We start from the raw sequence: 25,271 nt of genomic DNA, 5'->3' as shown, positions 1-25,271 counted from the left end.
GGGAGGGCGGAGGAAGCGGCGCGCCCGCCCGCTAGGCCCGGCCCGCCGCGTGCGCGCGGCCCCCGCCCTCTCCGCCCGCGCGCCGGGTCGCCGGGGCCGTGGTGTACGTGCAGCGCGCGCGGAGCGAGTGGCGCCCGCAGGCCCGCGCCCTGCCCGCCCGCCCCGACGCAGCCGGCTGGGCCCGCCCGCCCAGGGCGCCGTGCGCCGCGCAGGCCGCGCTCTCTCCGGCGCGATGCGGCGCTAGGCGGCCCGGGGCGAGGCAGGCGAGGCCAGGGCGCGCGCGGCCTCCCGCAGCGGGCGGCGGCCCCGGGCGGGCGCCCCGACGGCCCCGCCGCCGCCCCGCTCCCGGCCGGCGGCCCGCCCTGCCGCGGCCATGGCCAGTGACAGCGGCGGGCCCGGCGTGCTGAGCGCCAGCGAGCGCGACCGGCAGTACTGCGAGCTGTGCGGGAAGATGGAGAACCTGCTGCGCTGCGGCCGCTGCCGCAGCTCCTTCTACTGCTGCAAGGAGCACCAGCGCCAGGACTGGAAGAAGCACAAGCTGGTGTGCCAGGGCGGCGAGGCCCCCCGCGCGCAGCCCGCGCCAGCGCAGCCCCGCGTCGCGCCCCCGCCCGGTGGGGCCCCCGGAGCCGCGCGCGCCGGCGGGGCGGCCCGGCGAGGGGACAGCAGCACGGCGGCCTCGCGCGTACCGGGCCCGGAGGACGCGACGCAGGCCGGGAGCGGCCCCGGCCCGGCAGAGCCCAGCTCCGAGGATCCTCCGCCTAGCAGGTCTCCGGGCCCCGAGCGCGCTAGCTTGTGCCCAGCGGGCGGCGGCCCCGGGGAGGCGCTGAGTCCCAGCGGAGGGCTGCGGCCCAACGGGCAGACCAAGCCGCTGCCCGCGCTGAAGCTGGCGCTGGAGTACATCGTGCCGTGCATGAACAAGCACGGCATCTGCGTGGTGGACGACTTCCTGGGCAGGGAGACCGGGCAGCAGATCGGCGACGAGGTGCGCGCCCTGCACGACACCGGCAAGTTCACGGACGGGCAACTGGTCAGCCAGAAGAGTGACTCTTCCAAGGACATCCGGGGGGACAAGATCACCTGGATCGAGGGCAAAGAGCCCGGCTGCGAGACCATCGGCCTGCTCATGAGCAGCATGGACGACCTGATCCGCCACTGCAGCGGGAAGCTGGGCAACTACAGGATAAACGGCCGAACGAAAGTAAGTGGCTGGGGCTCGCGCCCGAAGGAGGGTCTGTGAGGACCACCCACACCCCCCCCCCCGCCCGGGAGGCCGGCGCTCTGCTTTAGCGTGGCTCCTTTTGTCCCTGTAGTACTCTTAGCCACAGTGCAGAGCCTGTCGGAGTCCTGGTCACTCGTGGGGGGCGTTGGGGTGCCAGGTACATCTGGTCTGGGTGATGCATCTTGTCTGTGTGCCTAAGCTAGTTAAAAGCCCCGCGGTTTTCAGCGCTCACCCGGCTCTGATTGAGAGCCAGACACTGTGTTCAGCCGGGACTCTTGTCAGCTGCCCCCAGAAAGGTCCATTTAAAAGCCTGTGGTCGGAAGAGTCCCTGTATTCAGGAAAAGCTTGTCGGCCTGTTCCCCTCCCCCTTGTAGCTTTATCTTGCTGGCTGTCCCCACTGTTTTGAAACCCACCACCAAACCGGGAAAGAGGTGTTTCCGTTCCCAGGGCTCCTAGTAGGTAGGTTACGCTCAGAACACAGGTTTCCTCTATTCGCTTTGTTAATGTGATTCTCCCGTTGAAACCGAGCTGCTCCTGTGGCTTCCTGGCTTGTTTATTATTCATTTATTTTTAAAAACAAAACCGACACGGAATTGGAGGTCGGAGATCTCCTTTTAACCTTAGGTTTGGTGGGATTTTTTTTCCCCCTTCTTTCTCTCACTGTGGCAGTTCCTTCCAGTCTGCTGCTCCCTCCCTCCTGTGGCAGACAGCGGTCTCCACTTTCCTTCCCAGATCTAAATCTGTTCTTTGAATTCAGTCACCCAAGGCACCCTGATCCACCCTCCTTCCACAGTTAGTCCGAGTTTTGGGAGGTTTTGGAAAACCCTGACACACAAGTTTGTACACACAAACTCTTCCCAGTAATTGCTGGTTGTCTGGGTTTTTGAACTACGTTGAAAGCCACACGGGGACTGTCAGACTGGGCATGTTGAGGGGGAGAGAAATACAAGGAACGCAATGAGAAGCCCAATTTATTACTACAAACTCAGTCCTGGATGGGAGCACCTGTCTCGGTATCAAGTGACCTCGGGAGAAGTCGCTTAAAATTAAGCCTCACGGTAGAGACGTAGCGCAGGTGACAGTGTGCTTGCCAGAGTTTGATCCCAGCAGTGTGGAAGCCATGCCCCAGACTTCTGCGATCCTCTTTCTCTGGAGGAGGATCAGAAGTTTAAGGTCATGTGTTCTGCCAACAACGTCCCCAGTTGGAGGGCAGCTTGGTCTATGTGCCATCTTGTCTCCCAGAGTGCACTAAAGCTGGGAGGGCAATAGAAGTCGGATCGGACCCTGGTGTGGGCTTTCTATGCGTTTCCACTTTATTTAAAAAGAAAGGATGTCCTGGCTGACACCTGGATGTCACCCTTCACCCCAAGATGGAGCTACTACTGTTGGGGGGACAGTGTGGCACGGGAGGTAGAGCCAGGAAGGTGGTTTCCCTCAGCCTCAGTGGATCTGCGTTCCTTAGGCCAGGTAGTGGCAGGCTTCTTCCCCTCCTTCCTCCTGTGTTCTTAGGGAAGAGGCAACAGACAGCCTGGCTCTGAGCGCAGTAGGTCTCCTGGGATGAGGTTGGGAAATGGACACCCTCTTTCCTCATGGGTTGAGGTAGCTGGAGGAACTGTCCTGATTTAAGTCTCTTGCCCGGAGGAGGCCTAGGGGACCAGCCTAGCACCAGGGAGGATGGGCTCCTCCTCAGGATTTGAGCTCACACTTTTCATTCATTTGGGGTCTGTGGGGACAATCTTAGGGACTTCCTTTCATGTCTTAAAAAATTACGGGTATTACTTATTTTCTGTGCGTGCACGCATGCGTACGTACGTGCAGAGGTCAGGGGACAGCTTTCTGGAATTAATACTCCAGAACTCTAGTGGGTCCTGGGGATGGAACTTAGGTCATCAGACATGGCACAAGTACCTTTCCCTCCAGAGTCGCCGCACCAGTTCCTCGTTGAACTTTTTGACTAAAAAAAGTTAGGCAATCATGTTTGAACATGTAATTTAATTACTTGTTAAAAGGGAAAAAAGTATTGCTTTTGGGCACTTAGACACCAGTCACACACTCCTCCCAAATCTCGAGCAAGCAGACTGCGTCGGGCTGCAGACTAGGCTGAGTACGGCCAATGTCATCGTGATCTCACTGTTGGACAGTGAGTGGCTTCCCTGACTTACTCTTGGGGTAAGAGTCAGGTCATGCTAGGCTAGGGCCCACCATTTAGGCACCTGAGTCAGATTCAAGCTAGACTCGTAAGCCCCTGTTTGCCTTCATCTCTAAGGAATTTTTTGTTTTGTTTTTCCAGACAGGGTCTCACTGTGTAGACCAGGCTAGCCTTGAATTCACAGCCCTGCCTCAGCCTCCTAAGTGCTGGGGGCGTGTGGCACTCTCTAGTTTTGATAGATGTTTCTGTTGATGTCGAAAGTGTATGTCATCGGCACTGCGGGTCCTGCTGTGTAAACTTTTTTACTGATACAGAGTTTGCTTCACGTACGTAAAAGCAGTTGTGTGCTTAGTCTCTACGCTATACTCTTTTAAGTCTGTCCCTAAGGGGTTATCTGAATGATGCTGTCCAGTTTGATTGCCTCTGCAAGCGTTATCTCTTGTCTTTGTCCTGTGAGAGCTGTTACATTTCCTACCAGTGTGTGTTTCTCACTTGAGCTATTGGAGCAGGTAGGGGCTGTCAGTGTGTGGTCCCCACCTCAGAGTTAGAAGAGGTTGAGGGGAATGTTTCCCTCACCGGGAGTTCTGTAAGGTACCGGGGTGCTTTTTATTATTTAAAAAAAAAACAAACTTATGTGCACAAGTGTTTTGTCAGCATGTCTGTCTGTCTGTCTGTGCGTCTGTGCCCCACACGTGCACAGTGCCCAGTGTAGGCCAGAAGAGGGCATGGGATCCTGCTGTGTTGGTGCTGGGAATTGAACCCAGGTCCTCTAGAAGAGCAGCCAGTGAATGATCTTAACCACTGAGCCACTGCTTCAACCCTCAAATACTGGGATTTAAGTCAGGTCTTCCAGCCGAGCCATGAGTTCTCTGTCACATCATCTACACATCCGTGAGTACACGGTCATCAAATTGCGAGACCTTCCAGGTTCCCCGTCCCCAGTGTCTGCCTCAGACATGCGCATCTGGCCACTGGTTCCTCCTCCGTCTTAAAAAGAGGAAACCCCGAGGGAAGATGAGGTAATACAGGAGAAAACCAGAAACGTGATTGTTGCGACTGATGTCACCCACCTCCACTCTCCACCCTCTCTGGGATCCTCACCCTTTTCTTGCCCTTAAGCTGCCCTTTGACCTCTTAGCCTTTCTCACATCCTTCCTTCAGGAAGGCTAGAGGTAACGTCATCAGCAGGGAGCCACAGTCTTCCCTTGGACACAGCAAGGTCTGAGGATTATCAGAAGCCACAGGCTCTGTCTCTGGGTAGAGAGACTCGGGAGCGGGGGAGCACTGTGCTTGTCTGCTGCAAGATGTCATTACGATTACTGCAACACCAGGTGTGTGGTGCATCAGGTTGCTCAAGGCCCTGCCAAAAAAAAAAAAAAAAAAAAAAGGGAGGCTGAGGCAGGAGAATAGTGTCTGAGGCCAGCCTGGGTTGCACAGATACCCGTGTCCAAAAAAACCCAAAGCAAACCAGTAAAGAGTGAAACTTCCAGAATTACAACATATATAATGTTTTTAAGACTTAATATCTCATATGTTCACTTGAGAATGTATGTAAAGGAAAGATGTTAGGGATACAGGTGACTGGGGGAGCACCTGCCTGGCACATGCCAGGTGCCCAGGTTCAATCCCCAGGACTTCCAGAGGCGAGGGAGGGAGGAAGGGAGGGAAATAGGATGAGAGCAGCAAGCACCTTATAGTACTCAGAGTTTTCTGTGCTGGGGTTATAATTAGTCAGCTCTGGGAGGCTTTTAGAGCAGAGAACAGGATGAGGACAATCCTGCTGCTTTATTGCGCCTGCCACAGAGAGGGGTGGCAATCCTCTTAGGTGACAAAGCCCTGCAGGGAGAGTCAGATGCATCCTGGACTTGTGCTGCCCTTGGGCTCCGAGAGAAGCCTCCAGACCTGAAGAGAGGTAAATCTATTTGTCATTCCAGAAAGAACTGAACCAGGCCAGGGCTTCCTTCCCTCATACTTCTGCCCTCTTCTCATTCCTCCCGGAATTCCTAACCACTTCAACCCTTTAATACTTCACATAGTGGTGACCTCCAGCTTATTGCTGCTCTGTAGCTTGTTTCGCTGCTGTTGTGAATCATAGCGTAAATATCGGATGTGCGGCCCTCAGAGAGTTAGTGGCAGCTCACAGATTGAGGACCTCTGTCCCAGCACCTTCACCATGGAAATAAGAGTGGCTGGCCACTGCTGCATCCGATGGAAGAGTAAAGCAGTCGTCCTGTGTGCAGAAAGGCTGAGAGGTTTGGGGCCTGGCTGATCCCAGCCAGCTTAGTAGAAGATGGTCCGTAAAGAAGTTGAGAGGTTAAAGAAGTGGGACGGCCATGACAGTTCACATCTTTAAACCCGGCACTTAGAAGGCAGTGGCAGGTGGATCTCTGAGTTTCAGGCCAACCCGGTCTATATAGGGAGTTAGAGTCTCACTGTGGATACCCAGCTGGCTTGGAACTTGCTTGTAGACCAGGCTATGCTCAAACTTAGAGGTCTAGCCACTATCCTTTCGTTTAGAGATCTCAGTTTTCCCTGTCTTGTGAGCTGGGGGAAAAAAAAAACTTAGATGGGTTTTGACCTAACCACCTGGTACGCAAGTGTGTGCGTGAGTGTGAGAGAAAGGACTTTGGAGCCGTTAGTGACAGCCGTTAGTGGGAGTGCCCCCTCCTCTGGCTGCAATGTGCCCTTTTCCTACAGAACTGACTTGGCCTCGTTTTTTTTTTTTTTTCCTTTTCTGGAGGAACTGATTGTATGTGACACACTTTTATGCTTCTCTCTGCAAACGCCAGTCTGACACTTTAGCTTGACCTTCTTTTCCACCGCATCTGTCCCGTTGCTGTTGGAGGGAGCTGTGTCACCTGAAGCAGGGCCTCCTGTTCTTGCTCCTCCTGAAGAGGGACCTGTCCTCTCCCCCCCTTCCTCCTGGGTTTTGAAGCCTGTGCTTTCTGGCCTCCTTGGGTTGATGTTAACAGCTTGGCTGTTTTATTTAATTTCTCACCATTCGCTCTCACAGATTCTTTTCTGGTGCAGGGGAATGAACTTCCTTGTGAATGCCCAGAGCGCTCTCAACATTGAGACGGGATTTCATGTAGCCGAGATGGGTCTCAGACTTGCTAAGCAGCCCCATGCTGGCTTTGAACTCTCAATCCTTTCCCCTCCACCTCCAGAGTGCTGGGACTATAGGCGTGCACCACCATGCTCTTAGTGTTCATAGCCTCTTTGTACGGCTGTGTTTGTCCCCATCTTTTTTTCCTGCAAGGTCCGTGTTCCACACCTGGGATCATCTATAGCTGCATGGGATGTTCTGTCATTTACTGTGTGGTCCTCACGGCTTGCCCTTGGTTCTCCCTCCGCTCTGCCCCCAGCCACTCCAATCTTGTTGTAAGGTAAACCCACCAAAGACCACCCCACGGACTCCTTAAAGCCAAAAGGAAAGTCTTTATTGCCAGCCTGCTGCATGAGGAATTTTCCCAAGTCACGAAGCCCTGAGCCTTGCAGCTCTTTGTCTTTAATACAAAAAAAAAAAAAAATATTTCCTGGTTGACACACATCAGTTAGCAAGAAGTGGAACTGCAGAAGCCAGAGTGCCAGGTTAGTACACTCAGAGAGAGTCTCTTTGTTCTAGGTGTGGCAGGGTTTGGAGCCTGTGCACTGCGTGTTAAGCTCAGAGTGGTGCCTCTAACGTGTGTTGCAGTCTGGGGGCATGCTGCGTTCTAAAACAAAATCCTCACAAACGTCACCAGAGTCTTTCCCTACCAGTTGATTTCATTTTACATTCTCTAGTTCAAATTTGACCTTTCTTGGGGTTATACACAGCTGAAGGATGTCCTGGGCCAGGGTCTTTGCTCTATGCTGTGGCTGCAGAAGGACCTACACTTGTCCCCCACCCTGTTTCTGGCAGGTTCTGCTATTGCCAGGAAGGGCTTAGGTTCCCGGCCACAGAGGGGGCAAGTCAAAAAGCCACGGAGAAGCTTCCAAGGGCCTAAGGCCCCTGTCTTTCTAACTAATCATGGGGGTATCCCCTCCCCTGCACCCTGTCGTTATAATTGATTTACGCTGTGCCGGTTAATGATAGCTTATCCTTAAGCGTGTGCCCACGATGATTCATGGTCTGCGGTTCAACCCTGTCTTCATTGTCTCTTTCTGTTTAGAGGTAGGGCTTCAAGCAGTAGTAGGGTCTCTTGCCTCAGCCTTTGGAGTATTAGGGATATGGGTGTGCACCACTGTTATTGTTCCTGGGGGATCACAGGTGTGCACCATTGTTATTGTTCCTGGGGAATCACGGGTGTGCATCACTTTTCCTGTTCCTGGGGATCATGGGTGTGCATTGCTGTTACTGTTCCTGGGAAATCACGGGTGTACATCACTTTTCCTGTTCCTGGGGATTATGGGTGTGCATCACTGTTATTGTTCCTGGAGATTACAGGTGTGCACCACTGTTATTGTTCCTGAGGAAGTGTTACCTTCCTTCTGGGTGCATTAAGGGTACTACAGGAGTGTACCTGTAGTGGGTGTGACCAGGACAGTCGAGTGCCAGTACCTGGCTTCTTCATACACACCCACAGCAGCCACAACTTCATCTGCGAGGATCTTACAGATTCCTAGATCAGTCTCCCATCCTAACAACTGACCGACTATACGGGGGGGGGGGGTGAAACACAGCCCCACCTCATTTTTGGAGTGCCTGATAACCCATCGTGGTTCATATTGAGTTCCCCTGTGTTAGAAGAAGTGCAGGACAGGAGTCCGGGAAGATGGAGGAACAGGTTTAAGCTGGATTCTCTGTGTGACCTCTGTTTCTATAGTATCTACCTACACATACTATGATACATATCTGCCTTCTGTGCTCCCAGGTGCCAGGTAAACACAAGTCTGTCTTCTTGGGCCCAGCGGTTGGAGGGAAAGCTGTGAGCTGGGTTGACTGGGTTGCTGTTTTGGGAGCTCTCAGAAGCTGAACCCTGGTAGTCCTTAGGCTAGGAAAGCTTCCCAAAGAAGCTGTCATTTTGGAAAAAGCACGTGTGTCTCCCCTCCCCTCTGTCAGTGCTACAGTTTCGCTTGTTTAGAAAATATCTCCTAGTCATTACTCACTTGAGAGCTCATGTCAGGCAGGTGCAAAGCTCTTGGTCCATCCTCTCATAAACTGAGGTAGCAGCGTGTCAGTAATTCCAGCATTTCGGGGCGGGTGGAGGCAGGAGGATCAGGAGTTCAGGGCAAGCCTGGGCTGCTTCATTCCCCTTCTCTACTCCTGTTCAAACCCAGCATCATCTCTGCCCTGGAGGATTCCAGAGACCTCTCTTTCCTATATCTCTCCTTTGTCCCTTCCCTCTGTGGCTTCCCCAGCTCTTGCCCCAGGGGGTGGTTCGGAGTCCTGCTGTGGCCTTGACAGCTCCTAGCCCCATTGACACACGCCTCACAGTGGGAAGCCTTGTCCTAGCACCTTGCCTTATCAAATGAGTGTCTCCAGCTGCTTGTATCGGGAAGGAGGGTAGTTGCTAACACTTACAAAACCTTACTTAAAGCCTCGGGCACATTTGTGCGTCTGTCCTTCCTTTCTGTCGGGAAACAATGGCCTTCACATCTGAGATCTATACAGTGGGGTGCACCCCTGTGGGGCCATGGCCTCTCATCCTGTTGGAAGTAAGTTTATCATTTAATGTCAGGCTGCGCTCACAGCTCTCCTGGGGCAGGTGTGAACGTGGGCCACAGATTGGACATGATCAGAAGGATGTGGTTTGATTCTCCGAACTGCATATTAGGGGTCGTGAAAACTGAGCCTTCTCTGTCTTTTTGTCCCTAGCTCCCCAGTGAATTAGGTCTCTGAGGGGCCTCCATCCTGTTCCTGTGCCAGCCATTGGGACCTTCCACCTCCCTTTACTCTCCTTCACACAAGTGTGGCTCCTCCCATCTCAAACTAATTCAGATCTCCAGTGATCTTTCTGAAAGAAAACAAACAGAAAAAAACAAAACCAAAAACAAAACCCAAACCAGAACAAGCTGTACTCCAGAGCTGGGGAGATGCCTCAGAGGGAGAGCACAAATGTGAGGAGTTCGAATCCCCAGCATGCATGTTAGGAAGCAGTGAGGCCACACATGCCTATACTATAACCCTGATGTGGAGATAAGGCTTACTTGGGCTTTGCTGGCCGCCAGCCTAGCTCCTGGTTCACTGAGACACTCCGTCTCAAGGCAGGAAGGAAGATACAGGGTCACACAGCAGGGTGTCTGACATCGCCCTCTGGCCTTCGCATGTGCAGATTCAGCCATGTGCACACTCCGCATGGACACACTCACTCCAGGTCCACTGTGGCGGTGCACACCCGTAGTCCTAGCACTTGGGAAGTGGAGACAGAAGGATCAGGAGTTCAAGATCCTCCTTAGCTGCATAAGGGAGTTCAGGGCTAGCCTGGGCTATAAGAGGTCTCAGAAGTCTATAAGCACAGAACTGTAATTACTGTGTGGCCTGTGCTTTCCGTGTTAGACACATGTTAGCACTCAGTGACTTGACCTTGACTATCCTCAGGCCTAGGCCTCACCTCCCTTTACCACCTGCCCAAACTCGTATCTTAATCTCCGAAGCCTTTTTCACACACCCCCCCCCCCAAGTCTGTGGGTGTTCTTTCCAATTGTGGTCAGCTCCCCCCTCTGCGTACTATGTTGTTCCTGACCCCTAATTTTCCAGATTAAAAATAGCCCAGGCCAGCCTGGTCTTATACTATTTTTAACTCCCAGTACTGGGAGAAAGGTCTGCTTTGAAGGTGAAATGAAGTTCTGTGCCAGTCAGTCCCTAGGATAGGAGCCAGGCAGGGTTCTGATGGCCTGGCCCCTGCAGAGAGGTGGCCTGTGTGACTGCCTCCTCCACCCGCTAACCCCCAGGGCCTGAGGCTCTGCAGGAAATGCCTGTGCCCCCAAAGCTCACAGCTCTTGACCTCCAAGAGAGGGGCACACCATCAGTTAACTTCAGCCTGTGGCACCTCTCTGTGTTGCTGATATGAATTTAAAACTGTCACACCCATTCTCAAACCCAAGCTGACAAGCTTATTTAATGGGGGCTGGAGCACCTTGTGCAGCTCTCAACGGATGCGACCCCAGCTCTGGGGGCTGGGGGGTGGGGATCTGACCTCCCTCCGGCCACTCCACGAAAGGGTTTTTAACAAGAGAGGGCGTGGCCCTACCCAGGCATGACCGTCTCTCTAGGGTTAGGGAGCCTGGTTCCGAGCACGAGTCCTGGGTTCCGGTGTTTACCTGACTTCAGAGGCTGCTGTCACACGGAGCAGCTGCGTGTGGCAGGAACCCAACTGGGCATTTACTTCATTTTGACTTCAATAAACATTTTACCCTGAAACATCTTACCTGTTATTGCTGAGGAGACGCCTCGGATGTCGTGGTACATCTCCAACCCCAACAATCCCAGGCAAGGAAAACGCAACTCGTATATTTATAAGCTGCACGCCTCTAGTGGGCAGATCTCCTCTACACCACTTTCTTCCCCAGTATGGAGTCCCTGCCACTTGCAGTTTCTCCAGGACACACGCTTCTGCTCCATCTTCCTCCCTCTGTCCTCTGTTCGCTGTCTCCTCCTCCTCCCCTCTTCCTGTCTTGCCAGGAAACCCGCTTCCTCCTTTTCACCCAGCGATTGGCTGTTTGTCATCTTTATTAGCCAATCAGATTACCCAGGGAAATTCCTCTAGAGGACCTGGGTTCAGTCCCCAGCACCCACAAGCCTATGTTACTCCAGCTTCAGAGGATCCGACATGCTCTTCTGGCATTGTGGGACAAGGCACACTCATAGTGTACGGACATATATGCCAGCAAAACACTCATACAGGATCATCACAGACAGACAGACAGACAGTTTTGAGAGTTCCACTGTAATTGTTAATTTTGACCTTGAAACTTGGTTCCTCCTCTGAGCACTGTGCTGGTGAGGAAGTGTCTGCAGAACAGGTCCTTTCTGTAGCAGCCACTGTGGGACCCAGACAGGGTCTCAGGGTGCTGCTTGCACTAGCCTTGAACTCAGCCCATCTTCCTCTTGAGTACTGACATTACAGGTGTGCAGTGCATGGCTGGCATAAACCGTCTTAGTAAAGATGTATCCAGAGAACACGTTGGTGACCAAATTCTATCCTCAAAGCCTGTGTGAGGGTCGGCCCAAGGCAGTTCTACAAGCCGGCTCCTAACTGTGTGTGTGTGTGCCCCGTAGATGGCTGATGGGAGCTGTCAGCTTCTTCCCACAGTTTGCAGCTCATGTGTTGACCCCGTGTTAAGCCCCTGTTTTAGCAGCTGGAGAGATGGCTCAACGGGTCGAGGCTCTTGCCACCAAGTCTGAGGACCTGCATTTGATCTTCAGGACCCACTTGGTGAAGGACTGGTTGTCTTCTGACCATACATACCATGGAGTGTGGGTCAGCATCACACAGAGACAATAGATGTAAAATACTCCTTCTACTACTAATAAAATTTTATTTAAGTTGCTGTTATAAGGGTGTCCCCAAAGACACAAGCCAAGAGACAGAATCCCTAGGTTGACCAGGCTGACCTAGAACTTGCAGTCTTCTTGCCTTGACTCCCAAGTACCTGGGATTACAGACATGCCCACCCCATCCATGCATACTGAGTTGCTTTTCCTGGTGTCTTTATGTATGTGAGCACACTATAGCAGTCTTCAGACACACCAGAAGAGGACATCGGATCCCATTACAGATGGTTGTGAGCCACCATGTGGTTGCTGGGGATTGAACTCAGGACCCCTGGAAGAGTAGTCAGCGCTCTGAACCGCTGAGCCATCTCCCCAGTCCTCTTCTGGTGTCCTTAGCATTTATGTTTTTGTTCTTCCACAAGGGCAGGCATGTGAATTAAGAGACCTAGATATGCATGTATATGGGCTTCAGAAGTTGGCTTTGTACAGTCACATCCCAGAGACAAAGCCGCCTGTGTATGTCAGTATGGAAGGCGTGACTGGAGGTGTCTGCCCAGGGCATACCTTTGCTTAAGTATCACCAGGCCAGCCCTTGCTTTGGAATACATGTGTGCTGGATGGTGAGTTAACCTCTTCCTTTCTGCCTCTTTTCTTCTCTCCTCCCATGGCTCACGTGCAAATGTTTTACTTCTGGGTCTGATCCTACATGTCATGGGCATTGCAGGACAATTCTTCTGAAAAAATTTTTTTTTTTTTTTTTTTTTGCAACTCTTAGAAGGACAACATTTAATTGGGGCTGGCTTACAGGTTCAGAGGTTCAGTCCATTATCATCAAGGCAGGAACATGGCAGCATCCAGGCAGGCATGGTGCAGGAGGAGCTGAGAGCTCTACATCTTCATCGGAAGGCTGCTAGCAGAATATCTTCTTCTGAAATCTTTTTTTTTTTTTCCCGGAGCTGGGGATTGAACCCAGGGCCTTGTGTTTCCTAGGCAAGCGCTCTACCACTGAGCTAAATCCCCAACCCTCTTCTGAAATCTTAACGATTAAAAAGCCTTAGTAGTTAATCACAGCGTGCCTGAGCTGACACTGTTACTGACTAAACCAAACTAACTAAACCAAACCGGGCCTCATGTCTTTGTGCTCTGCATATGCTAAAGGCAGTTCCTATGATCGTTAGCTCTCCGAAGCATCCCTTGCAAGTTTTGGTGGAAAAGGTCTTTAAAACGTGTAGGAACCACTTTGTTCTCTGGGCCTGTTTCCAGGGACCATGTTTCAGTGTTACACAGTGTGGAAACTGTTCAGTCCTGTAGATGTTTTCTTTATCTTATCACTGTCTGGGAAAGGGAGGGTGATGGCTGACTGAAGCCAGCCACGGGCAAGAGCCCCCGCAGGTCAGGTTGGTAACCAGCTTCATCTCTCCATGATGTTTTTAAAGACAGGCTCTCCCACTGGGACCTGAACTTGCCAATTAGGCCAGTGAGTCAGAGAATCCACCTGTTTCAACCTCCACCATCTTTTTATGTAGGTGTTGGGGATTGAACTAACGCCCCCATGTCCGGCACTTGACTAAGCTTTTTCCTGAGGTAGGAGTCAGAATTCTTGTTGACTTTTACTAGAACATAAAGGTTTTTTTTTTTTGACTACCCCTATCTGTTTTGGCTTGGGCAGTTGGCATGTGACCTGGTGAGGGGAAAGTCGTTCCTGGGTTAAGGGCATCGAGTATTCATTCCTCCAGCTTGGTACATCGTGGGTACCAAATGACCCCAGCAAAGAATGCTGGATCCGGACCCTCTCCCTGGTCCTCCCCCTTCACAGCTCAAAGTCAGGTGGCAATATATATGTCCTGTAGGTATGGTGAATTTATTAGGTGTGCATTCAAAAACTGAATGTCGTAGACATTGATACTGACAGTTAATCCCGTACAGATAAGCTATGGTGGGGGACAGGGCGGCGGTGAGGGTCAAAGGTCATCCTGATGGGATGTCCTAGGTCTTTGATAAACATGGAGGCCTGACTGCTCTGTAATTGTCAGTGACAGTATTTTAAAAGAAGGTTTATTTTCATTTTACGAATGCCTGCCTGCATGTATGTTGTGCACCATGACCGTGCTTGGTGCCCTTGAAGTCCAGAAGAGGCTGTCAGAGCCCCGGGAGCTTGAGTGACAGATGCTTGTGAGCTGCTGAGCAGGTGCAGGGAATGGAACTCAGCAGGTGTTTTTAACCCCTGAGGGATCTCAGTCCATAAGGTTTAAGTTGTGTAAACTCCGACTTTCTAAGTTCCTTTTTCATCCCTTGCTAAGGAACAATCCCAGGGTCTATACCTGCATGGGTCACGCCTTGTCTGAGGAAGCTTTAGAAACCAAATCATAAAATAATGGATGGTGCTTCAGGATATCTTTGCTGTGTCCCATCCTCCCCCCCCCATGGTCCCCCACCCCGCCCCGCCCCACCTAGCCCCGCCCGTCCCTGTGGCTTCTTTAGCCTTAGTCACACCTGTCATTGATTTATTGTCAAACTTGTAGGCTGACTTGATGTGAATTCACATAGTAATTGTTCTCTCTCTCCTAGTCTAAAAAGTGCATTTTGAGAAACCTGTGTTACTTTTGGCTTAAGACATGTCTCGTGGGTCCAGGTTTGGATTGGTTTGGTTTTCTTTCCAGATCTATTCTTTTAAACTATGTTTATGTATGCGTGTGTGAGTGCTAGTGTCCAGGGGTCAGATCCCCTGAGATAGAGTTAGAAGTGGCTGTGAACTAATCTGGAGGAGCAGCGCTCACCCTTGACTGATGAGCCGTCTCTCCAGCCCTTCGCTGGGTTTGTGCATGTCTGTTTGCTTACTTGGTTGTTCTTGTGCTTTGTACAGGAGATAACAATCTCCTGTAGTTTAGGCAGGTCTGGAACTTAACTCTGTAGCTCAGGCTGACCTTGAACTTGGGGTGGTTCTCTTGCTGTATCTTCTTGAGTGTGAGCCACTGTGCCGACCTGGTGTCCACAGTGGAAATGACAGACCTGTAAGGTGTAGCCTCCTCTGCCTATGTATTTTAAAGATAGCTTCTGTTGACAATGGGTAAAGTTGTGTCATCCATTTACAAAACAGCTCTTTAGGGGTGTGTGTGTGTGTGTGTGTGTGTGTGTGTGTGTGTGTGTGTACCCACACGCGCATGTGTCCAGATGAAAGCTCAGGCAGGCCTCAAACTTACATGTAACTCAGGACGACCCCAAACTTGTAGCAATCCTCCTGCCTCAGCTTCCAATGTGCCAGTATAACAGATGCAAGCCACCAAGCTTGGCTCATTTGCATGCCTGGTGCCCTTAGAGGTCGGGCTGGGTCATTGGGTCCGTGGCAACAGGAATTAGAAGCAGTTTCGAGTTACCGTATAGGTGCTGGGAACTGAACTCAGGTCCTCTGCAAGAACCATGAATAAATGTCCACTGAGCCACCTCTCCAGCCCAGATTGTTCTTTTTAAACTAAATGAACAAGAAACTGAGACAATTCAGTATAGCGTAGTTTTTGTTATGTCTCATTCTGGTAGATAATTCTAGAGTGCTGTCTACGTGGACAAATAAATTTATTTTTTTTTTTTGGAGCTGGGGACTGAACCCAGGGCCTTGCCCACTGAGCTAAATCCCCAACCCCCAAATAATTTTTTGATACTGCACACACCAGCATTAGCTCAGAATGGGTGCCATGCCTCAAGTGAACCCCAAACCTGTAACACAAGAAACCACAAGAGCAAATCTCTGTTAACTTGAGATAAAGGTATCTTAAGTCACACACACACATGCATGCACGCACACACACACACACACACACACACACACACACACACAAAGATGAACTCATTAGGTTTCGTCAACATTAAATATTTGCTTCCTGGGTTGGGGATGTAGCTCAGTGGTAGAGCGCTTGCCTAGCAAGCGGAAGGCCCTGGGTTCGGTCCCCAGCTCCGGGAAAAAAAAAAAGAAAGAAAAAATTTGCTTCCCAAAGGATTAAGGGGGGCCAGTGGCTTTCGGGGTGGGGAGAGAGCCAGTGGAACGGCACAGGTGATAGACATGGAGGTGGAAAAGAAGTGTCTCCTGAGAGTGTCTCGGACTTCACACACGTCATGGCACCAGTGCACACAGAACACTCCAAACAACAGAAATACATATTTTAAACAAGATACCCGTCTGCTCAGGGACAGAAGAGATGGCTCTTAACCAATAAGAACTCTTGTTGCCCTTCCTGAGTACCCGAGTTTGGGTCCCAGCTCCTACGATCCCAAACGTACTCGGCTCAGTTCTAGGCGATCTGATGACCTCTTCTGACCCCCTCAGCAGATTCACATATGTATGTGCCTGCAGGCAAGCTACTCATACACATAAAACAGCAGGATTAAGAACACAAAGACAAACCAGGACGAAACTATTTACAAAACTCGAGAGATCTGCGTATGGGGATTTGCATAGAAATTTCTTATAACCGGGAAGTTAGATAAACGGTCTGGAGAGACAGATGAGTGGGTAAGTGGTCTCCCACGAGAAGCTCAGGTGTGGGCTCTAATGCCCTCTTCTGGCCTCTGTGGGCAACTTCACTCAAGTGCACAGACACATTAAATAGACAATAAGACAAAAGGTGTGGGAGAAACAATCCAACAGAAAGATTTGAAAAGCTGTTTCACAGTAGGGATTAAACAGCCGTGGCTGAGGGATCCTCGGAGGGCAGGGGCTGTGGCTTGGCGGGCTGGGTGCTTCCTCAGCATGAACGAAGCTGGCGGTCCAATCCCCAGCGCCTTATAAACCAGGTATGGTGTTACACACCTGAAATTCTGGCACATTGGAGCTGGAGGTAGGAGGACCAGGAACCTGGCGCTGTGTAGGCTTCCTAAAGTCCTGACTCTCATCTGACTGATCGATAGGGAAACCAACCGCAGCGAGAGGCTAGCACACAGGCACCACGCACCAGGAAGAGGGCTCAGCTTAACAGGAATGTGGAGCTACTGACCCTATAGCAGGTTGCCACACATGTTCATTGCTTAGAGGAATGCAAAATGGCACCGCCACTTTAGAAAAACAGGCTGGCGGTGTCTCAGAGAGTTAAATATAAATCCATGGTGTGGCCCGGGAGTTCCATTGGTGAGCGGCTACCCATGCAGCCTTGGACGTTTCATTCGTCCTTGCCTAGGTGACCGAGGGCATTTCTTTCGTCCTAGCCCACGTGACTATGGGCACTTCTTTCGTCCTAGCCCACGTGACTACGGGTGTTTCTTTCATCACTGCCTAAAACAGAAGACAGCCCCAGTGTCCACGGTCTGCAAGTAGATAAGCTGAGGCAGAGGGATGACATCTCAGTAAAAGATGCCCTTGATAGAGCAGTGTGGTACTTCGAAGCTAAGAGAGGCCCTTAGTTCTGAGGGGGCCCTGCTGAGATCCAGTGCTGTCAGGTTAGATCAGTACCTGTGCATGCCTGGCAGGCCCATGCATGTGGACCTCGGGGCTCAACACGAGGTGCCTTGGTCACCCTCCATCACTTCCTGAGATGGGGTCTCCCGTTGGCTTTTACTGATTCTGCTGGAGTAGCTAGTCAGTAGACGCCAGGGTTCCCACCTGTCTTTGCCTCTTCAGTGCTGGGATGGTGGGCTGACAGTCAGGCTTTCTCGTGGGTGCTGGGAACCCAAACTCAGATCTGGCTTTTACCCTTGTGCAGCAAGCACTTTAACAGCTGAGCAGTCTCCCCAGCCCCTTACTGAAATCATCTTCATCAAGGTCCCTCTGAAATGTCATTTGAGCAGACAGGCACATTCTCAAGGAAAAACATCCACCAGTTGCTGAGGGAGTTCCTCGTGTGTGTGGATGTGGTGGTTTGAACAGATCAGTCCCTCTGTCACAGCAGCATCAGGTAGTGTGGGCCACACGGGCAGGGTGGTAACTGCTTCTGAGGCCATGAATGTTGAGACCCCTCCAGTGAGTCCAGGGCTGAGACAGTCAGCCTCTTGACACTTCACTTGGGTCTGAGAAGGCTGAGGCTGTCAAGGTAACTTAGCAGGTAAACCTGCTTGTCACTCAAGCCTAGCGACTTGAGTTTCATCTCCAGGACCCATGCAAGGCGGAAAGAGAACCAGCCCCTAAAAGCCCCTAAGAGAACCACACACACAGCTGTTCTCCCACTCACTTGCGCTCTCCCTCCCTCCCTCCCTCCCCCTCCACCTGCCTTCTCTCAATAAATTAAAACAAAAACCCTGGGATTATTACTACAGTCTGCGGTGTTGGGTTTCTGCCTCAGGCACTGCTTCTGAGCACCTCTCCTTACCAGTTAAATTCACAAAGAAGAAAGACCTTTTAATCCCACAAACCACCGGGCACCACTTCCTCACCGCACTGCCCCCGTTTTAATGCGTTGGCTTCCCCCAGGGTATCTGCAGTATGAACACTGTCTGCCTTCATTCACTCTGTTCCTGATGTGAGCCTTCAAGTGCTGTTAGGAGACAGGTCTGCCTTCCTCTCTGTCCTGCCCTCCTCAGCCCCTCAGCAGCTCTTGACCCTGGAGGAGGGTCAGTCAACAAGGTGCCTAAGACTGAAGGATTCAGAAGCCTGACAGTATAGAACTTTGACATTAGGCAGCTAGGACTCAGAAGCCTGCCCTGGTGTTGGTTCATTGTAGGATGCCAGTGGGTCACCTGCCTCAGTTTCTCATTAATGCTTTGAGGATCCCCATGTTGTGATCATCAGGAGAGTAGATGTGCGTGCTGGCTGGTTTTGTGTGTCAACCTGACACAAGCTGGAGTTATCACAGAGAAAGGAGCCTCCCTTGAGGAAATGCCTCCGTGAGACCCAGCTGTAAGGCATTTTCTCTATTGGTGATCAAAGCGGGGAGGACCCAGTCCCTTGTGGTGGTGCCATCCCTGGGCTGGTGGTCCTGGGCTCTATAAGAGAGCAAGCTGAGCAAGCCAGGGGAAGCAAGCCAGTAAGCAACATCCCTCCATGGCCTCTGCATCAGCTCCTGCTTCCTGACCTGCTTGAGTTCCAGTCCTGACTTCCTTTGGTGATGAACAGCAATGTGGAAGTGTGAGCTGAATAAACACTTTCCTCCACAACTTGCTTCTTGATCATGAAGTTTGTGCAGGAATAGAAACCCTGACTAGGACAGTGGGGCAAGTGTGGGACTTTCCTTCCCCTCTGCCTTCTCTCCTGTTGGTCCACGGGATTCGGAACAGCCTTGGCTTTCTGTAACCTCTTGATTCGTCTTTCTCCTCTCCCCCTCTCCTCAATGGTTGGGAGGACACACTGGTACAGCATCAGTACCACTGTCCTATGTATCATGTAGTGATTTATCAAGAAGATGGGAGACTCGAGCACTGGCTGCTCTTTCAAAGGACGCTGCTAGTGCCCCAGCAGCCGCTTGGTGGCTCACAACTGCCTTAACTTTAGTTCCAGGGGTCTGATGCCCTCCTCTGGCCTCCATGGGTACCAGGCACATGTGACACACAGACAAAACATCCAAACACATGTGTTATAAAAATATAAAAAATAAAAATGCTGTCTTTTATCCCGCTCTAGATCTGGCACCCCAGTGCCCCAAGCTATCTGCTGGATATCTTGCCAGAAGGACACATTTCAATTCCGTGGCGGCCCAGACCAGCTACCCCTCATTTACACTTAAATCTACACATGAAAGAACATATAACACAATAACCTTTGACCCAATTGATAAGATATAATTGCCCACCTAAACATACAAAGCCCAGTACATGTCCATCCCTTAAGAACATTAATAAGGGGGTTGGGGATTTGGCTCAGTGGTAGAGCACTTGCCTAGCAAGCGCAAGGCCCTGGGTTCGATCCCCAGCTCCAAAAAAAAAAGAATAGGGGAAAAAAAAAACATTAATAACAACCTGTAAATACACAGAGTGGAATCTTAACGTCACCTCCCATGTTGTCCTGCCACCGCTTCTTTCCCTGTCCCTCCTGTCTCTTCCTCCTTTCCGGTCCAGTCTCCACCCCTTCAAACTTGCCTCCCGCCCCTCCTTCCTTCTTGTCCGATGACAGACCTCCTATCTTGTACCTGCCTCACCTGTGACATCATCCCACACCCATGAAATAAACAAATGTCTCCTCAAAGAAATAAACCAGCTATAGAAGAACCAGAAGACCTGGGACTTTTGGGGAGGACTTGGGTCTGAGCTCTAGAGAACACCCATTTGATCTCTGACCTGGAGTTTGCTCCAGATCCAGTTTCCATTCTGAGAACTTTCTTTCACTGCAAGAATATGAAGGTGACCAGAGACGACAGGGTCTGACGCTTGGTGGCCTGTGTGTCACCAGATACAGTCAACTCACTAGCCAGCGGTGATCATTAACATTGATTATTAACTCGACTGGCCCTAGGATCACCCAGGAGACAAACCTCTGGACGTGTCCATAAGGGAATTTCTAGTTTGGGTTAGTTGAGGCAGGAAGGTGAATCCTGGATGTGCATAGCACCAACCCATGGGCTGGGGTCTTGGGCTGAGAATATAAAGGAGAAAGAGAACTGAACACCAGCAGCCCTCTCTCTGCTTGCTCACCGTAGACAATGTGACCAGCTGCCCTGGGCTCCTGTCACCATGCCTTCCCTGCACAACAGACTCTACAGTCAGGCTGCAAACCAAAATAAGCCTTTCCTTTTTTCTTTCTTTCTTTTTTTTTTTTTTTTCCCGGAGCTGAGGACCGAACCCAGGGCCTTGCGCTTGCTAGGCAAGCGCTCTACCACTGAGCCAAATCCCCAACCCCAAGACTTTCCTTATTTAAGTTGGCTTCCTCAGGCATTTTGTCACAGCAACAAGAAAAATAAGAATCCCAGGGCCAGCATCACACAACAAGCAGGGTTTGGACCAGCGCGTGATGTCCGTTCTTGCTGTCTCTGAGTCCACTGATCTTTCTTCTCCTCATCCAGTGGCGGGTATTGAACCCAGAACCTTACATCAGTTGCCCGGCGCTCTGCCACTGAGCCTCATCTCCAGTTCCTTGTTAGTTCTTTTGTTCTCTAGACGGGGTTTCTCCGTGCAGCTCTGGCTGTCCTGGAACTCACTCTGTAGACCAGGCTGGCCTTGAACTCAGAGATCACCTGCCTCTGCTTCCCAAGTGCTGGGCTTAAAGCATGCGCCACCTCCGCCCAGCTCACTGCTGGTTCCTGGTTCCACTTATCTAGTCTTTTCCTTCGTGCTCCCCCAGGACAGAGCGAAGCTACCATTGAACGTAGTCAGTGCCTGACTGGCATCTGAGGTTTTCCCACCATGGGAGAACCTGCTGTCTGTTGTGTTCCCTGTTGTAGCTTGTGGATGAGGGAGACATCCTCCTAGTCAGGGTACCTCAGTCCTGACTCATTTGGGCTCTCGTCACTGATCCTGCTTCCTCTCTGCGCTCCCCGCTACGCCGAGCCTCCTACAGCCATCTTTGGACATTTTACACTTCCAGCAGCCTCCTAGGCACGTGTGTGCTCAGGCTCAGGACTCCTTCAACCCACTGTTTCCCAAACACCTCACCCAGACACCCTAGAGCCCTGGCAAACTCCTAGGCAAGTGTGGGTATGTTTGCATTCCAAGCAGAAACCGGGCAGACACCGTCGTTCTGTCGGGCAGGTGGCCATGACCCTCTGGGTCAGTGTCATGTCTCTGTGAAGCCGGAATTTCGGGGCTTACGCAGATGCTTAGCAAGTACGGCCCAAGAGTCCGCGTATGCTAGGCTACCAATGTCCAGTCTAATGCCAAGCTTCGAAGCACCCAATAGGCATACGTCGTTAAAGCTTACGACTCATTCAGCGCTTATTAGGGAAGATCGATGTTGGATATTTATTTTGGCCTGGACGTTCTAGGTTTCAGCCAAGTAAGTTTGGAGGCGACAAGATAGACTTGCCTTCACAGAAGCCTGCCCGCCGAGCCTGTGTAGAGCTGCAAGGCTTGTAGCTGGAAGGGTATAAGTAGAGATTTATTTTGAAATCGATAACACCTGTTGGGCGTTCGGGAAGGAAGTCGCCAATGGAGAGGCAGTTACTGAATGAAGGTCCCATGAAGGAGGCCGTGGTGTGGGCCCGAGGAAAGACAGGGTGAGATGAAGCCCTGCCTCTCAGTGCCATCCCTACACCGGCTGCTAGGGCTTTCTTGGAGGAAATACAAAACCACAGGCCACGGTCAACCCTGACTCAGAGCACACGTTAAACAAGGGTCTCGGGTGAGATCCCTGCAGCCCTGGAGGAGGCACAGCCTTCCGAGGAAAGAGTAACTTCATGCCACGAGTCGCTGTCATGGGCTGAGACGGAGGCAGGCAAGAGAGACCAATAAGACGTTTGAAGGATCCGTTCTGAGGAACCAAGAGTGGCCAAGAAGGTCTGAAGGGTCAGGGTTGAGCACACTGAGTTGTGTCCATGCATGCAGCCCCGGCTGGTGCCAAGCAGCCTGGGGCCGTTGCTGCAAAGACAGCGCTCCTCAAAAAGAGTTTGCTTGCTGGGCGAGGATGAGGAAAGGCCAGCTAGCATTCATCTGTCCCGGGTGTGTCCCTTGTGGGAGGCACAAGGAGGTGAGATACAGGGAAGGGGTGAGGACGGGATTCCCCTGAAGCCTGTGGAAAGAAAGGCTGCACCTGTGGTGAGAGCAGATGGTGCCTGGTTTCCATGCACGGGGAGAGGAGCATTCTCTCCTACTAGGCTTCAGTACTCCCCGGGGATTCCAGGGTCCTAGTGTCAAGGGCAGAGGTCTGGCCCCACAGCAAGTACTTTCTGGGGGAGAGACCCTAGGAGGAGGCCTGGGAGGAGACTGGGAGATGCTGGATTTGAAGTGGGAAAACAGTCTGTCGCTGTATGGGGTGAGGATTTGGCACCTTGGAGGCCGAGCTCGAGGATTGCCCAGCAGCTGCTCGTCCGTGTGCCTCAGTCAGGCAGAGGCTGAGCAGCCAGTGCACATTGGCACGTGCTCCATGCTGCCTCTGGGGCCACGTCAAGTCAGGTTACAGATGAGGAAATGTGCCTCACGAATGCCCACAGTCACGTAGCCGCTAATTGGCAGAACCAGTATTAGGAACGAGAGCCAGGCCCTTTAAGCAGGGCCGCTCTGTTCTGAGTCACCTGCTCCCCGGGTGCTGACTGAGACCAGGGTGTGAGGTGTTCTTAAATGAAGGAGGCCAGGGCCCAGCATTCAGGCTTTCAGACCGGCTCCTGCAATCGTGAAGGAAGTTGACCCATAACCTGGCTACAGCTGGCAGGAGGCTTTGAGCAACCAAGAACTTGGCCTCTCTGGTTCTGTCCTGGGATATCAGTGTAGCCTCCATGGTCTTAAGGTGATGGGAACTAGGTCTCTTCCAATGACCTCAGCAGAAATCCCTGGTCTGAGGTCAGCAAGGTGGCTCAGCAGGTGACGGTGCTTGCCATGTAAGCCCAGTGGCCTGTGTTCAATCCAAACACTGCACAGATTTGCCCTCTGACCTGTACTGGCACACACAGTGGCACACACAGTGGCACAGCACGCACGATCATCCCACACCCACACACAGTAACAAATTGAACTTTTAAAAAATATTTTATTTACTTATTTTTATGTATGTGAGCACACTATAGCTGTCTTCAGACAGACACACCAGAAGAGGGCATCGGATCCCATTACAGAGGGTTGTGAGCCACCATGTGGTTGCTGGGAATTGAACTCAGGACCTCTGGGAGAGCAGTCAGTGCTCTTAACCAGTGAGCCATCTGTCCAGCTCCCAAATTGAATTAAAAAAAAAAAGATGTATTTATTATATATAAGTACACTGTAGCTGTCTTCAGACACACCAGAAGGTGGCACTGGACCCCATGGGTTACAGACGGTTGTGAATCGCCAAGCGGGTGCTGGGAATCTGGAAGAGCAGCCAGTCAGCGCTCTTAAGTGCTGAGCTGCCTCTTAAGTCCCAGCAAATTGAGGCTTTAAAAGTTAAAAATCTCAGGGTGTGGCTGAGGCTCTGGCTGTCTTCAGCTCTGAGCGCCACTCAGCCCGGCGGTTTTTAATTCTGCTACTGTTATGAATCATAACGCAAATATCTGCATTCCCTGATGGCCTTAGGCGACCCCTTTCAAAGGGTTGGTTGACCCCCAAAGGGGTCATGCATGACCCACAGCTTGAGGACCACTTGATTAGCTTCCAGCAAATTTGGGCAACATGCCGTCCTAAAGACAGGGAGAGGATTTTAACCCAAGTGGAGCTCTGAGGACTAGGGTCCGGAATCGCCCAGTCATTGATGCTCACGACAGTGGATAGGTGCACCTGCTGTCCACAGGTGGCAGGACCAGGACCCTACAGGGACTGAGATACGGTGGCAGTGAGACCCACGCTGAAGAAGAGTCACAGGCAGGTAGATGCTGATGCGAGACGTTCTTGTTTTATGTGCACAGGTGCCCCTGTAAACGTGTGTGGTACTGGTTCCCAGCATAGTGCAAGGTGGGACTGAAGTTTGCCCAGCCTGGCCAGCTTCCAGCTGTACTCTCTCTATTGCCATGACCTTTGGTGGCATTGGTCTGTCACAGTATAGGAAGCAGAAGGGTTGACAGCAAGGGAGATAAGAATAGGCCAGTGTTCTACCTTTTAAGTTTTTGTTTGTTTTATATATATGAATTTTTTTTGCTTTTTGTTTTGTTTTGTTTGTTTATTGAGACAATGACCAGGCCGGCCTTGAACTCAGAGATCTGCCCTCCATCCCAGGTGCTGAGATTAAAGGTGTGTGCTGCCACGCCTAGCTGACTGTTTTGCCTGCACTGATACCCGTGGAAGCCGGAAGGGGGCATCAGATCCCCTAGGACTGCAGTTAGCAATGGTGGGTGCTGGGAATATGACCTGAATTCTCGAGAAGAGCAGCCAGTGCTCTTAACCGCGGACGCTGAGCCGTCAGTGGACTTCTCCAGCCCAGTGGTTCTCAGCCTGTGTGTGGTGGCTCCTTTGGGGGCCCCCCATCAGAGCTCCTGCACACCATATATTTACATTACGATTCCTGACAGTAGGAAAATTACAGTTATGAAATAGCCATGGAATAATGTTATGGTTGGGGTCACCACCAGATGAGCAGCCATGTATTAAAGGTCAGAGCATCAGGAAGGCTGAGGACCACTGTTCCAGCCCAGCTTTCCTAATAACTTAATTCATAATTTTGAAGGCAGTTTAAATATCATTTTTTTTTTTGTTTTTTTTTTTGTTTTTTTTTTTTTTGAGACAAGGTTTCACTCTGTAGCCCAGGCTGACCGGGATCTTACTGTTGTAGCCCAGACTGGTCCCCGACTTCTGAGTGCCATATCTCTAGGCATATTAAGCCAGCTTCATGTTTCAACCCTGCAAACGGCCTCTAGCTTTATAAGCGGCCTTGCAAGTCTCTATTTCTGACAGTCCTTGGGTCTGTGGAATTCTGGTTGGATAGCTTCATTTTTTAGTTTTATCTCTAGGGACTGTGAAGTCTCTGATTCTGTTTAATTTTCGTGATAATAGTTGCAAAACCATACCCAGTGTTTCCATAACAC

General features: G+C 51.4%; 1 protein-coding gene across 1 annotated transcript in view; it reads left to right on the top strand.

Annotated features, from left to right (window-relative positions):
* The first annotated feature begins 103 nt into the window (after positions 1-103).
* Egln1 (egl-9 family hypoxia-inducible factor 1) overlaps positions 104-25,271 on the top strand; it is a 39,406-nt gene continuing 14,238 nt past the window's right edge. The window contains exon 1 of the mRNA NM_178334.4: positions 104-1,198. Coding sequence (NP_848017.2) covers positions 374-1,198 — 825 coding nt within the window. The 5' untranslated portion in view covers positions 104-373. The remainder of the gene's footprint in view (positions 1,199-25,271) is intronic.

The sequence above is a fragment of the Rattus norvegicus genome, chromosome 19, assembly GCF_036323735.1.
Source record: "Rattus norvegicus strain BN/NHsdMcwi chromosome 19, GRCr8, whole genome shotgun sequence".
Classification (NCBI taxonomy): Eukaryota; Metazoa; Chordata; class Mammalia; order Rodentia; family Muridae; genus Rattus; species Rattus norvegicus.
This window is presented reverse-complemented; position numbering and strand designations above follow the sequence as displayed.